Source organism: Alligator sinensis, unplaced genomic scaffold, assembly GCF_000455745.1.
Source record: "Alligator sinensis unplaced genomic scaffold, ASM45574v1 scaffold563_1, whole genome shotgun sequence".
Classification (NCBI taxonomy): domain Eukaryota; kingdom Metazoa; phylum Chordata; order Crocodylia; family Alligatoridae; genus Alligator; species Alligator sinensis.
Window position 1 is genome coordinate 113,427 of NW_005842524.1, and position 15,851 is coordinate 129,277.

The 15,851-nt window shown below is 40.0% G+C and overlaps 1 protein-coding gene across 2 annotated transcripts in view; it reads right to left on the bottom strand.

Annotated features, from left to right (window-relative positions):
* Window positions 1-15,851, bottom strand: part of UGT8 (UDP glycosyltransferase 8) — a 71,300-nt gene that overhangs the window by 49,530 nt on the left and 5,919 nt on the right. Inside the window, exons 1-2 of one of the 2 annotated variants that reach the window (XM_025213349.1) lie at window positions 11,167-11,259; window positions 6,920-7,743 (exon numbers count right to left, since the gene is read on the bottom strand). In XM_025213349.1, coding sequence (XP_025069134.1) covers window positions 6,920-7,743; window positions 11,167-11,197 — 855 coding nt within the window. In that variant the 5' untranslated portion in view covers window positions 11,198-11,259. Of the gene's footprint in view, window positions 1-6,919; window positions 7,744-11,166; window positions 11,260-15,851 lie in introns of those variants that run through there. The other variant, XM_006031682.3, reaches the window with a different exon arrangement.

Below are 15,851 nucleotides of genomic sequence, written 5' to 3' on the forward strand. Positions count from 1 at the left end.
TTTCACAGCTCTGGAAGCTCTTTAGCTTTTTTCAAAATCATGGATCTACTCATGGAGACCACTCTTTAGCAGAAAAGGGAAGGTAAGTTAGCTAAAGATTAGGCTGGGTCTCTGATGTATGCAGCCATAATTCTGAAATAATCCTTCATTCTGCCTTTCAAAAACAAGCTGTGTATAGAGGTGCACTGATACATCAGTCCCATACTGGATTGGCTATCAACCTTTTTTGTCATATGTAGCCAATAATGTGGCCAATAAATGCCCCAGGCATGCACGTAGCCGCAGCATGCATGGGGACAGGAGTGCAGTCCAGCACTGTGGAAAGCAGCTGGGTCTGGGTGGTAAGTCTGTTGTGGGGGAAGGGACGAGGGGGGAGGGAAGAGGCATGGTGGGGCAGATTGAGGCCCATGAGGCATTATTTTGTTATCTTGAAAGGAAAGGCAAATTTAATGGAGACACCAGTGCAAGGACTTTAAACTATATTGCCCAATGTCATGAAGGATTATGTTAATTCCTGAATACTAGCAACAAAACAAACAAAAAAATGGGTAGAACATGTTGCATCTATAATATTCATTCTATGATTATTTAAATGACTAAAGTGCTGATTTTTAAGCACGGTACCACAGCTCCCTGGACTGCCTTGAGATTTTTTTCATGGGGCCACATAAACTTAGCACTGTTAGGTGTGCAAACATGCTTCACATAATAAACCCAGAGATGTCAAATAGGAATCCAGTTTTCAAAATATACTGACATGATGTGTTCTATTTGAGTTCTTTGCAACAGAAGTATAGCTTTTTTTTCTGTAGTAAAAAAAAAAAGAGAGAAAAAACTAAGAGCTGGCATTTTCTGAGGGATGCCTCGAGTCCATCAAGGGGTTCCTCGCATCTAAAAAGGTTGAGAACCATTGGCCTAGAGCTTTTTTATCTTTGTAGCTATGAGATTCTTTAAGTAAGTTTCCACTTCCCCTTCAAGTCCGGTCATCAGTTATAGCATCAGAGAAATTCTCAAGGTACAATTTTACTGAGCTACTGCACAGGTCCTTGACCTAGAGCAGACCGACCAGGCATTCTGCAGTAGCACCGGGCACCCCACAGCTTCCAGTGTCACTAGGCTCAGGGCAGATGCAACAAGCAGATCTGCTACAGGGCCAGGCACAATGTAGTTTCTGGTGTTCCTATCCTTAAACAGGCCTGCCAGTTCAGTTTGCCCATGTACTGACTATTTTACATTTTCCAGAACCTCCCAACTTTGGACACACAAATCAGGAATCCAGGCAGGTTTCTGGGAGCAATCCTATAACCCATGTCATACAGGAGGTCAGACTAATTGATTCTAGCATTCCCTTACAGGGCCATCTGCCATTAATCAAATAAACTCGAAAGGGCCATTTTAACGAACTAACTGAACTTAGAAAATAAACTAATATTGTTTCAACAAAGTCTGTCAGTTGGTGCTTCCCAACAAAATAACGTTAGAACTAAATAAGTTCAATTGCAATTTGACACCATCATGTCAGCTGTTGGAGAAAAGTCAGTCTGACACAGACCCAGTTTTCAAATTTATGATTAAAGTTAGCTGTAGTGCCACTCCTATTTCCTCAACAGTTTTATCTACAAAGAGAAAAAACTAATTTAAAAAAACACATTTTTAAGTTCTGTGGCATACCACTTATTCACTGTCAGGAACTCTTACTACAAATACAAATGCATGTTTCCATTTTAGAAGATCTAATAATCTTGAGTGTTGCTGAAGAACCAAAATACAATTTAAAGCAAAGATGTCAACAGATGAGTTTCAGTACAAAATCCTTCCCAGCTGCCATTCTCCAAGGCCACTTTACTTTGAGAGATAATTCTATACTCCACAGAAGCTTCTAGTGCATTAAAGATATCAAATGTTTTGTCCCTCCCCTGAACTCCTGCACAGCTCCTGTTTGAAAGCCAATACCATCTCACTCTTGAATAAAGGTAAAATCTGGAAGGCTGTAAAACATACCAGCTAATGTCACCGATAATAGCACACTGACCAAAATCTTTCCAAGTTGACCATCTCTACACTTACCACTAATTCACACGGACCAATCTGTATTTATTCCAAAGAAAACCATAGATAAGAACCATAGTCACTAATTATACTTCAGTATGCTGAACAAGCTAAGGGAAGTCTTTACCAAGCACTAGACACAGAAAAGGTATAACTGAGCATTGAGGGTATATATTTGTAGTGCTGGACAACCATTCATCATACCATTCTACATTTTACTATAGGCTTTCCTTGATTTCAGCAGCTCCTAATCAGAGATTTTCACTTTTACAGCAGCACAAGGAAATGAAATTATTAAACCTTTGTTGCTTCTTCTGCTTGCTCACTGAAATACTTAGAAGAGCTATCGAAGAGTCCTTAGGGATTCAGGGTAACACAGTCCATGATAAAAAAAACATAAGACTGCTCTTTTTACAGTTGATACCCAGTTTTTATGCGACTGAAACATAATATTCCATTCAGTGCCTTGAAGGCATCCTAGGGAGGTATAGCACATTTTATCCAGTTTTCATGTAATACGACTTAAACAGAGGCAAGGCTCCCAGGCACCCAAGATGCAGTTTCTCTTACATTAGTGTACTTTACTGAAAGTCCTATGAGGAATTCAGATACTAGGGGGTACAAAAGTCATCCAGTTTAACTAAATACATCAGACGAAGAATTCAAACTTTTTTATACTTTACATCAAGACCATCAGTGATAGCATAATTTATTGTTATCTGTGTTTAACCAAATCACCCACATCACCCTGATAACCCAAATGCCCTCCAAATGTTGTACTTTTTTTTCCAAGTCCTCTCAGTACTTTTACCCAGTTGGAATAAGTAAAAGCTAAACAGAATATGCAACTTAACATACACTGGAAAAAGTCCAAGAATCCGTTTGGTGATAGAAAACAAAAGGAGGTATTTACTTGCTGGAAATTAAGCACTATAATGAAGTATGTTTTGAGCTTCTGTAAAACTAAGCTGTTTTACACTTTGGTGTCATAACAAAATACACTGGGTACATCTACACATGTGCTTTATTGCAGAGTAGACTAATAAGAAGCACAGTAAAGCATCACCATCTCTAATTAACTACACCGTAAGCTAGTACTGTTGGTGATTAACTATGACAAAACACATATGTAGACACTGACTGCTGGCCTAAACTGCACCTGGTCAGCCCAGCCAGCTGGGGGCCAGACTCCTGCCTGCCACCTAACCACATGGCTCCACAGGTTCTGCACCCTCATGTCACAGCCAGCCCCTCCACCACCCAATGCTGCCACACAAAGCCTGGGGCTAGCCCCCTATTCCCCCTGCCAGCTCAGGCCTGCTCTGCCCTGGCTGGCCTGGGTGCATGTGTAGACGCTGCACCTGGAAGTAACTTACTCATGCTCAAACTGCTCTGGAGTTTACTGCTTCATATTAATTGCACATATAGATGGATTTACTGCCTTCATATTTTGCTCGCCCTTTATTATTCTGTTCAAGCGGATTTTTGGCAAACAAACAAACAAAACCCAACCTTTGTTTCCTCAAAAAACACCAACTCCCTAGCCTAAGAAAACCCTTTACATATAGAGCAAAAGGTAAACTTGACACAACACCAATTTTTTCACTGTTACAGCGCATATACTAAAATGGCTATCCTACAGAAGAAGAAAATTTTAGTTTAAAAGATGAAACGTCAAAAGATTGGTCATGACAGCTGATATTTTGGACACTGACAGATGTGAGGGGAAAAAAAATGTGCTTTACTGGAAAAAACAGCGCATTAGTCCAACCTGGCTCTGCAGAGTCTGTATAGATTGGGCGCTTCAGCAGGGCTTTTTGGTGCTTTTATCTAAAGCTAATTCAATCAGCTATTAGATAAAATCACCAAAAAAGCCCCACAAAAGCGCTTGATCTGTACAGACGTTGAGCAAGCTGGGTCCAACTAACATGATACCTCTTCTGGGCATGCACGGTGTTCAGTGTGGCAGTGCACTGAATTTAAAGTAAAGTGCCATGGGGGAAGGCAGTTCACATCTGCAAGCAGTCTTAATCTCTGAGGTGTCACTCTGCCCTGCCTTCTGCCTAAAACTAGGCTGTGGTATCTCAATGAGGCTTCTGTATGAAATAACTTATTATTATGTACAGGAACTTATATACAAAACTATTTCTAATAAAAGAGAACAGTTGTTACTACAGATCTTGAAAGGGTGTGGCTGGCCTGTTCTTCCTCTGTTACCTGGAAGTTCCTACTGGCCTCACCCAGACTGTCTCCTAAAATGCTATACTTCCTGGACACTATTTATTTAGGGACACTTACTTTGTCACACAGATTATGTATGTTAAAAGATGGCCACCTTCTCCTCTTCCTGCTCAAAACGGCATCAGTCTGAGCTCTGGGACATCTGAGGATTGAGGCTTCTAATTGCGAAATTTACAAGAAAATGAGATAGTCCATGTTGCAAAGACTTTACTAATTTCCTTCCCTTTTGATCCAAATGAATCATTCACAATTAAAATGATCTAAATTTGATTATCAAACACTCTCATATATTCATTATTTAAAGAGACGTTTGGGCTCCTATCCACTTTTTTATTGATTGCAGTTTGGTGATTTATTTGCTCATAAACTTTTAATATACACAGTGGGAATCAATCACAAGACCAACTCAGTGGTACTAACTTAGGAGTGAGTACCGAACAAGCTACAAAGAGTGCCCAACAAAGTCCACATCACAGAAATGATGACACTAAATCTAAATTTATTTTAAAATGCTGATGATAGCATTTTATATAACCTATATAATGCTATAATATATCACATTTACTTGCATATAACACAGACATTTTTTCCTAAAAATCAGCTGGTGAAAATTGAAGTTCATGTCTTAAACAAGGAAACATGGGGAGAAGAGGGTTTCATTCTGCAGAATCCAAACTGCCTGGCCTCTTCAAGCTGGGTTGGCAGCCAGCAGTGCCTGCTAAAGCCTACTGTGAAGGGGGTTAACAGAGTAGTCACCGGTTTTTACTCCCCCTCTACCTCAGCTGCTTGTGTTCTCCCAGCAAAAATACTATAATAATTATCAGTATTGTCAAAGAAAGATATTTTTCTTAATTCTGTATTCAATTATTTAATATTTAATTAAAGATGTTAAATACAATTATTTTCCATCCATAGGAGTGACCAATCAGTGCACATATAAAATACTAATGATATTTTTGGTAACACACACACGCACACACACACACACACTCACACACACACACACACACACACACACACAGAGTTATATACAGGAGTCTCTGATTTTTATGGCATTGCTACTATTTTCAGAGTGTGTGTTAACAAAAATATCATAAGTATTTTGTATGTGCACCACTTCATATCTTCTGGATGGAACAGAGTGACATTTAATATCTTCAATTAAATAGTAAATAATTTAATAAGTACAAGAAAAGACAGCATTAGTATATAAATATGAATGTAAACTATGTATCCCATAATGCAACTCTGGTTTCCTTTACTTTTGCTGTCATATAGAACCTTCTTTATTTTCTGATTCCCATGCAGTTGTTTCTATTTTCTGTTTGTAAGTGGACAACAATTAAAGAAAAACATTTAAAAAATAAGGATGGAGATATGGATGTAAGTATTGTAAATCAGGCAGTCCAAAGTTCTAAACTGCTACAATTTCTGAACTAATCTAAAAGTCGTCACTGCTATTAAAGAACTAGTCATAGTTTTAAGGTAAGATATCAACAAGTCTAGGAATTAAAAGAGTATGTTATGTGAAACCTAGGCCTCAGAGTTTTCAGCTAAATTCCAAAACTAAGCCAAATGAAATATTTTGAGAACTAAGCAATGGAGGATTACACTATCTTACAACCACACACATCCCTCCACACCAATATCTTTCTGGCCCAGACAGCATCTACTAATTGAACAGATTAATCTTGCAACCGGAGCAACAGTGAATATATGAATAACTATTCTTTATTAATTATACGATTTGTTGTGAAATTATTCTGTTCTTTCTGTCAGTCAAAGTATTACTGAACAGAGGCATTATTAGATACCATGTATGTCATACACTCAAACAATGAAATTTAATTATTCCATTAGGGTCTCTGCAGTCAGTTTTCTAACAGTGTTCAAGCACTGTCATCATTTCAGTGTGAGGTTCAGGTTTGTTGAGTTTAGCAGCCAGTACAAGCATTGCATGATCCATACTTAAATTGCACGCCAATGCCAAATGTCATTTTTTAAGGGGCATTTCTGTTTAGTCACAGCTCTGTTTTCACTGGTTCACCTTTATCTATGTTTGTAGTAAAAAAATTGGAAATTATTTACTCTTCTAATCAGCAGAAGACTTTCAAACAGGAGTCATAACCCTGTCATGGAATGAGGAATAAGGGAAGAGGAAGCACATTAATGGAGGAACAAGAGAGATTTTGCATGTAAAACTATGCAATGAATCATACCCACTTCCTTTCTACTTTCATTTGCACTTGGTAAAGACTTCCATTTCTAACAGCCAAGCTGCCATGTATCACAGCCTCTTTGCTAGATCATAAAATATCTAATTCAAAACAATAGCAGAAAAAGGGGAGGACATCTACAGAAGCCAAGAAAGAGGGATTTTTATGCTGTGTGTTCCTACATATAAATGTTTTGGTTTTTTTCTCAATGCATTTCTATCTACTGTGACAGTGCATTAAATAAAATAAAAAAATAAGAAGAACCTAAAACAGCATTTTTTTTAAAATGTGAGGATATTAGCTTACCAATTAATGCTTATACATTCAAATTCCTTAAGAGAGACAAAAAAATACTAATTTTAGGAATTCATCCATGTTTAACAAGAATGACCATAAAGCTCAGCAAACCTTACTTCTGGTAGAGGACTGGCCGGCTTCGTTAGGATTCCTCCCACATAAACAACATTTGGTAGCGTGGGTCTTGGAAACTCCAGTGCTACATCAGTACACAGCATCCACAGGCTGGATTCATGAACCAAATCATGCATTGATCGCTCTGGCAAAGCCTTGTATTTCTGCAGTATCGTTTCATATTTTGGCATAACCATAAAATTGACTCCCAGTCTCGAAACCAGATGAACAACAATATTTTTAATCCTTTCCAGGAAGTTCATATGATCTGTGAGAAGTGAGTTAAATTCTGGAACATAAGATAAAGGAGCCGGAGCACCAACTTCTGCTGGATACCAAAGACCAGTGGAGAAAACAGCAAATTTAACCCCTAAAAGGTGAGCTATAAGAAATCCACACATCTCATTAGGATCCACCAGCAGCAGGTCAAATTTCTCCTGTTTCAGAACATGCATTAGATTTTGGTTGCCCACAATCATGTCGCAGTTCTTAGAATAGTGATCCAGGATATCAAATAGTTCCAGTATTGTCAGTCTCCCAGAAAATATACTCCTCATTTTGGACTGAAGAAAATCATCCGAAGTGCTGCTGTTAAAGATCCCTGGGTAACGCTGGAGTCTATAGTGATCAGATGGAGGGATTTCTCTGCCCTCAGAGAGGAGTAAGACTGTCTGGTGACCTTGGTCATGCAAAGCTGAGGCCAGAGTCTTGAAAATATATAGATGGCTTTCAAACATAATTGGCGGCACAACAATGATTTTGGCAGCCCTGGCTATCCCGATAGTGCCCCACAGGAGAATGAAAACTGCAGTGTAAGACTTCATAGCTGAAATGACAAACAAAAAATTACTTCAACAAATTTAAATCCGATAGGCTTCTAGGAGTTTTCAAAAATGACTTTCAGCCATGACAGCTTTTAGCATTATCCTATCTTAAATTCTTTTTTCTCATACCAGTACCAGGAAACAACACAGGCACCTAGCTTTAGGGAGAAAAAGAACAGGTGTAGTGTTCAGTTTGTTAATAAGAAAAAGGTTGTTGGGCCTGCTCCCTTCCCTTTCACACTTTCCATCTGCCTTCTAGGTTCGACAAGTGACTTCAGTCAGTACAGATACTGGTACAGCACCCAATATATGGCAGGAAAACTTATAAAGGCAAAGGAGATGGTCCCCTCCTCCAAGGGACTTGTGTATATCAGTTCATGCTAGCCAACAGCAATGATTTTTCTCTAGAAACCCAGACCACTGTAGGCTTTGGAGCAAGCGACCAATCTAAACCAAGCTGCTTACAGAAAACCGTAATTTAGATCTATTTTGACTTGGGCTTTTTGAATGCCTGTACGTAGCCTCAGAGAGCAGGCATGCCTGCAACATGTTCATGTCAATATTTTTGGTGATTTTGCTATTCATAAAAAATGCTGGATTTAAAAATAATAATAATAATACCTACAGGCCAAAATCCTAACAGTTTATCCAGAAAGTAGGCACAGTATTTGCCTAGGCAATACAACCTTCCCACCAATGTACCTCAACCCTGGATCTAGAAGAATATCTCTGCACATACACATATGTCTTTGCTCTCAGCTGAGACTTCCAACAAGGGCTCCATTTGTGATTGTGGATTTTGTGTTGAATGCCCAGTTCGATAAGAACAGCACTGCCTGCTACAGCTAATCTTACTATTTCTATTGCAAACTCAGATTTATCAGTTGCTCATATCTTTCAAACTTTTTAACCACTGGGCTAGAAGTTTCCAAGCTTGGTCTAGTCTAAAAGGGATTTTTTATTTTATTTTATTTTGGTTAAAAATTATTCAGGCACAGTAGCGTAACTAGGGGTGAGTGAAAGTGGCACCAGCCCTAGGCAGTGGCTTAGGAGGGGTGCCAAAATCATCCCTAGCCTCCAAGGGAGTCCATGCCCCAGCAGCAAGAGCAGTAGCTGTAGGCAGGGACTGGCTAAGACTCCTACAACCCCAATCGCACTCTCAGAACCAGCCTTCCTCATTTCCCCTCCCCCTGCAGTATTTGCTCAGGACACAAACCCTGTCTGTTAAAAATCTGTTAAAAATTCTACATTCATGACCAGCAAAGAAAGTTCAAGTATAAAAGAGGGAGGACTTTTATTATAATTTTTCCTCTAATTTTCAGTTACAGAAATGGTTCTAAGAATGACTAGACTGGAGCAATTATTCTTATGGAAATGGTAATAATTGGTGCTAGACTGGAAATCTGAGGCACTTGTTTCCTTGTATTTCCTTTCAGTATGGAAAAAAAAACCACATAACAATAACAATAAACTGTAATGAGCAGCTTGTTAGTATTTTTTCCCTGCTATGGGAGCCATTTTGTTGCTGCTTCCCCTGATTAAATAAATATTACACTCTGCTCTCTACTTCACAGGTCACTGAGATATACACTAGATTAGTATCTCATTTTATGCTTTCAATTTTAACTCTGCTAAAAATGTTCTTACTCAATTTGAAAAGTCCACCAAGTACAATGTCTGTTTTCTATCATTTTAAACACTCTTGATGTACCACTGCAGTACTATTTAAAGTATGTAAATACTTATAAAATACTTGTATACCTGGTACTATTTAAAATATTTTGTATAGCGCTGCTACAGCACCCTACAGCTGAAACAATGAACAAAGTCCATTCCCAGTGCTAGCTCAATATCACTGAAAATCCTGGTGCAAAAGCAAGAAAGTAAATTCTTTTTTTTAAATGAATAGTTAGTTGTACACATACTGCAGATAAGCAACAGACTGAGAGTTTGTTTTTTCAGTCTGGTCCCTGGATTTTCTGGGCTGCTGCCTTTCTCTGAAGAACTGTTTGGTGATCTTTGCCTGTTCTTCAGAGCTACTGTCTAAGGACAGAATGGCTCCTATCCAATTATATGAAGTATCTTTTTGATAGTATCCCTGCTTATCATTTTTTTTCTTTTAATCTTTACTAAGTCAGTTCTGGATCACAGTTTTTCACTACAGTCTCCAAGCACCACCAAATTGTTACACCTTGAACAACAGCAATGGCTACCAACAGGTTTTTTGGCTGTATTTTTGTTATATGCATGGGTATGGAAGGTTAAAATCTTCCAGGTACAGTGCTAGAGGTGTTTTCTTGTGACACCATGCATGGCCATAGACCGGGAGTACAATCTAATTGTAACCACAGAGCTGTCAGCAACAAAGGATAGAGATATGGGTCTCTCATTGATCAGGCTACAGATCAGTAGCTCTTATACATTTCAAATTCATTAAAAACATTTAAAAATTCAATGAATAGAGGAAGGAATCTTTTTGAGACCACCCTTTGAAGCGTCACAAGTCCCAATAATTATTCTTCAGTCTTTTTATAAATATATTCTGGAAAGGGAAAATCATTTTCTGCAGATATGAGTGGCTAATTTGTTTTAGTCTGCATGAAAAATATGCATCTGGATAGCATTAGGATTCTCTTACTGAATATATAAATTGCTGCAATTAATCTCTTTAGACATCACCCTAGAATAGTTCCTCTAATTTAGACAATTACCTCTAATGTGACTTAATGCATATTCTCTCTTACACGAAACTGGAAAACACTTTCCTACATAGTGGGTGCATCTGCACAAGACACTATGTCACCACAGCAACGAGCTACGGTGACATAGCTCATCGTAACGGTGTTGTAGCATCAGCAGGCACAAACCATGATGCTGATGCTACTGCGCAGTAGGGTTGGAAACGGCCCATGAACTGCCTGGACTGTGCAGTAACAGCAATTACTGTGCAGTCACTTTAGCAAGTACTAAATGACAGAAACAACTGCTGTCAGGCACATGTGTAGATGCACCCTATGAGTAGGAGTCTTACTAAGGCTCCTGACCTAGATAACAACAGAAAATCTCTGCTTTCAGGAGAGCAAAAACAACTGTTCCAGTCTTAAGAAAAATTTGGAAGAGTCTGGCTTTGGTATTATTTGCTGTCTTGCTTTACTCTACCATTTACTGAATCTGAAATAGGAGGCTCTGCTCTATCTAAAAGTTTCAGGTGTTTACTCTTTTTCTGACATGCTTGGGAAGTTGGGACACTCCCAAAAATCTCACTGAATACTTTCGCCCAGGCACTTGTGGATAAAAAAAGGAGCGTCTTATTAATGTGCTGACTAGTTTCTGGCTGGCTAAAGTATTTTAAAAGTATCTTAAATCATGTCGGCTAATTATGCAACCCTGCAATTTGAGGAAACTGTACAAATTCAGGTCCACACCTATAAATGGTACAAGTTGACACAATTCCATTCACTTCTTCAGAACTCTGCTGGCTTACATCAGCTGCAAATCTGATCACCTTTGTGTTACAAAAATAGATGCTTCTGCCATAAAATCTCCAATAACAAAATCAATGATTAACAAAATGACATCAAATGAAATTTTTCTTACATTTAGAAACTACATCTCCTCAGGCTATAAACATTTTGATAGCATTAAATTACTGCTTCTGCCAAGTAGATAATAAATGGCAGCATAGCATTTTTATTGAGGGGAAAAAAACCCAGTTGATGTTTGTAACATCAATATGCAACATAATAAATGCCTATGGGTAAATGATGCTCTATCATGCTTCTATAGGGAGGATTCTAGCATTATGCTTTGATTTCCTTGCCTGGCATATGTATCTCTGTGAAGAAGGAAGTACAATGTAAAGCTATGGGGAATATTTTTTCTATTATGCTATATATTTCCCCCAAAAAAGCTACATAATTTAAGCAGTAATTCCACTTGACAGCTACAGTAGCATAATGGTAACCCTTTCTTGAAAGAGCAGTATTAACAGGTACCGTGCAGTATACATTACATGTTCTTTAGAGCATTAATTGAATCTATCAGAATAACAAAATTAAATTAAAGGTTCACAAATTGTTCACACATTTTTCAAGCAAGGTATACTAGTAGTGCAAAGAAGACACAATATTCTTTGTTTGGAGCTCTCATTACAAATGTACAAGATGTATATTTTGACTAGTAGTGCAGTGTTTCTTTTCATATACTGATGTTTCACAGTGCATTATACAAACTCCCATTGCAAGAGATGTGCTTTGTATAGCAACAATAATATGTAAACAATACTTAACAGATCCATATATTAATATCAGGCCTAAGGGGCTATTCTTGTGGTCCCAGAAAGATTCCCTACAGCAGCAGCTCTGATAGAGGGGAATCATCAGGGTTAGGTACAGACAGTAAAAAAGCCCAAGGCTGAATCGATTCCATCTTTGCAGTTTAGTCTAAAATACGTAGATCAAATTGAGAAGCAAGTGACCAGACAAGTGAACTTTTGATTCCAGAAGTGCAGCCACATGCCTGCAGTGGCCCAGGCCAGAAGCTAGGGGGTGCTAGATGTTACAACCTGCCTCCCTGCTCAGCTGGAACAGACAGCTTGGGTCAAAGCTACCCTGCCCACCCTGCGACGGGGGTGGGTGAGTTAACTTGAATCTGGAGGGGATCTGGGACAGAAGTTCAATTAACTGATTTAAACTAAATAAGTTAAGTCTGATATTGCATCCTTCCAGGTTTATCTTAAACTGGTTGTGGCCATTTTGAAAGCAGTTTGTGCACACTGAACTTCTGTTGTATTACAGATTTGAACCAGTTTCTGATCACTTATACTGGTTTGTGTGTAATTTCTGCCCCTAGCCTAGGTGACACAAAGTCAGTATGGGAGATTCATAGATGCTAGGGTTGAAAGGGAACTCAACAGATCATCGAGTCCGACCCCCTGCCTAGGCAGGCAAGAGTGCAGGAGATGGCCCCAGCCAGATGCCTATCCAACCTTCTCTTAAAGACGCCCAAAGGAGGGGAGAGCACCACCTCCCTTGGAAACCCATTCCAAATTTTGGCCACCCTTACCGTGAAGAAGCTTTTCCTGATATCTAGCCTAAATCTGCTCTCTGTCAGTTTGTGACCATTGTTCCTTGTTACCCCAAGAGACACCCTGGTAAGCAAGGGCTCGGAGATGCTCTGCTGCGTTCCCCTAATGAATTTGTAGGCAGCCACAAGATCACCTCTCAGCCTTCTCTTGTGGAGGCTAAAGAGGTACAGGTCCCTCAGTCTCTCCTCATAGGGCTTGTCCTGTAAGCCCCTAACCATGCGAATGGCCCTCCTCTGGACCCTCTCAAGTCTATCAACATCCTTCTTGAAGTATGGTGCCCAAAACTGGACGCAGTACTCCAACTGCAGTCTGGCCAATGCCGCATAGAGGGGAAGTATCACTGCGCAGGTTATCAGAATCAAGTCAGAGGAAAAAGGACTCTTCTTCATTCTTGGACCTACCATGTGGGATTGCTGCAGACAGAACATCCTACATTATTCTTAATGACACCAGAGGTTATTCCAGCGACCAGAATTGGGGGAATTCTAAAAGTTTAAACTTGACACAGCTGACAATGCCAAGATACATAATAATGCTTAGCACTTTGTAAGTTTTATTCCATGTTCTGGTTGGGAGAAATTGAAAAGTTGAGTGTCTTTTTCAAGGCAAGAAAGCGACCAACTGAGGGTGAGATTACACATTACAAGTAGATCATGTTAGATAACCATGGAAAACAATCATCCACAACTGTGAGGGCTTGCCAAAGAAGAGTTAAGAGCACTTAAAACTGAAATCATCATCCATCAAAGCTCACTGGGCGCGTCTACACAAGATGCTACATTGCCGTAGCAATAAGCTATGTCACCATAGCTCATTACTACAGCGACATAGCATCTACAGGTATGAGCTGTGATGCCGACGCTACTGCGCAGTGGTGTAGGAAAAGACCCATGTGGCATCCAGACTGCACAGTAACACGCTTACGTAAGGAAGTACTAAATGACTGAGCAGTAACAACTGCACTGCCAGTGCATGTGTAGATGTGCCCACTGAGTACTGCTAAGTGCCCTTTAGGCATCTTAAAGTTACACCATTTTAAACGAGGATTACCTTTGGGGTAGGCTACCTAGTTTTGAGTTTAAATAGTTTCTGGGTGTTCACCTGAGATAAAACCAGCAATTTGCAATCGTCCTATATCCCAGAAGGCACTGCTTCCAGCTGGAATAGCTATCCTCCAGGACTCTATGGCTCTGGACTTACAGCTAGAAACAGCCAGGAAACTGGTGGGTAGGAACTGGGTGAATGGGAAATGAAGAAAAAGTGGTGAAGGGAGGGCAAGGGGACCAAGGGGAGAGGGGCATGGGGAAGGGAAGGAGGATTAGAGGGGGAAAGGAGGGGGAAAAGGTGTGTGGGTGGTTGGGGAGTTGTGGACCTGTTCCCCTGTACCCCCCAAATTACCCCCTCCACCTTCAGGTTGCTCCCCTGCCACCCCAATTGCCCCCTCTGTGCCTCATTGGCTCCCCCCCCCCCCCCCCAATCACTGCTCTGCTACATCAATCAGCCCAAAAGTGGCAGAGGTGCCAGTGGAAGGATTCCTCCTTCCTGCTTGCTCCTGGGACCCCTGCAGACCACAGTGCCACAGCAAGCCCAGATCCAGCCCTCCCTTGCTAGACCCTACAACTGAAAGGTAGGGGATGGGGGGCATGAAGCTGCAAGGTATCTATGATGCCCAGCAGGGGCTACATCTGTGTGCATGGGGGTGGCATGGGCTGCAGGGACCCCAAGAGCAGTCTGAGAGGGGGACTTTCCCGCTGCCTCTGGTGCCACCATCGCTGCTCTCAGGCTGCAGGGTGTCAGGGAAGTGATCTGGGGGTGGAGTAGCTAATCAGGAAGTGGGGGCATCAGAGTGATTTTGGGAGGCAGAGAAGGTGATCCAAGTGGCATGGGGAGCCCTTCCCCTCCTCTTCTCCCTGGCCTACACTGTGGCTACATAGTCTGTGAGCAGGGTAAATATGGAGCAGACTTTCAGCCCCTAGTCACACCCCTGCTTGCCAGCCTTCCAGGGGCAGGTCTGAGCAGTGCATATTAGAGTGGGTATTAACCTTGAAAATATGACTGATCACTAGCACTAGTTCACCTTAACAAAGACTAACATTCCTTAGAATTAGCACCTGCTAACTCTAACCTTCCTAATATCTCACCCTATTGGCAAACAAAGCTTTCAGACCCACACACAGTCCACTGGACTACACAAGTACTAGTCAAACTATCTGTATCATTAGAATGAAATAAAAAAAACAGCTTGAAGCTCTAAATGACTCACTGAAAGCACCTGATGTAGCTATCAGGGACGTAGCATAAGGGTAGTTAATAGCCTTGGAAAGGCGTAAAGATACCAGAATTATGTCCAAGGAGGTTAAGGGCCTTTTTGAGGCTACCTTGTCCGTGGTCAAGCTAGAAATAGAACCTAGAAGTTCCTAGCTCCGCTCCTAAGCCTCAGGCTATTCATCTATGCCTCTCTTGGAAAAGTTAACCTATCTGTCAAGCTAAGTCAATACATTCTAAATTGCAAACATTATTGTGTTATGACTTTGAATGGTGTAATAGATAAGCAGAAAAGCAAGTCACTAATATTTCTGTTCTTTATTAAAATAATATTATCAGCCTATTTCAATATCAATATATATATATTCTTTAAAAAGAAGCCCTACCACAGTGATACACATTTTTATTTTAATTAGTTTTGAAAAATATTTAATTTAAAAAGATTCCCTTTCCAAGATTTTGCTTAGAACTTGCCTTCCTTTACATAAAGGAAAGTATGAGCCTATACAATCTGATAATGTCTAAGTCAGAAGGTTGAAAGATATTTTTAAAATTAATATTCTTCAGAAACCTACAGTGGTCTTTTAAACACCACAGTGGTCAATCAAAACACCTAAACATAAGAAATCAGTGGTTTTTTTCACCTTTTTTTTTAAACTTAAAGTAGTGTTTGAACTAAGGTTTTTATGTGGGAGTGGGGAAAGTTAAATATTGTAAAAATCAGATTGGGTTTAATGTTTAACAATTTAACAGCTTCAC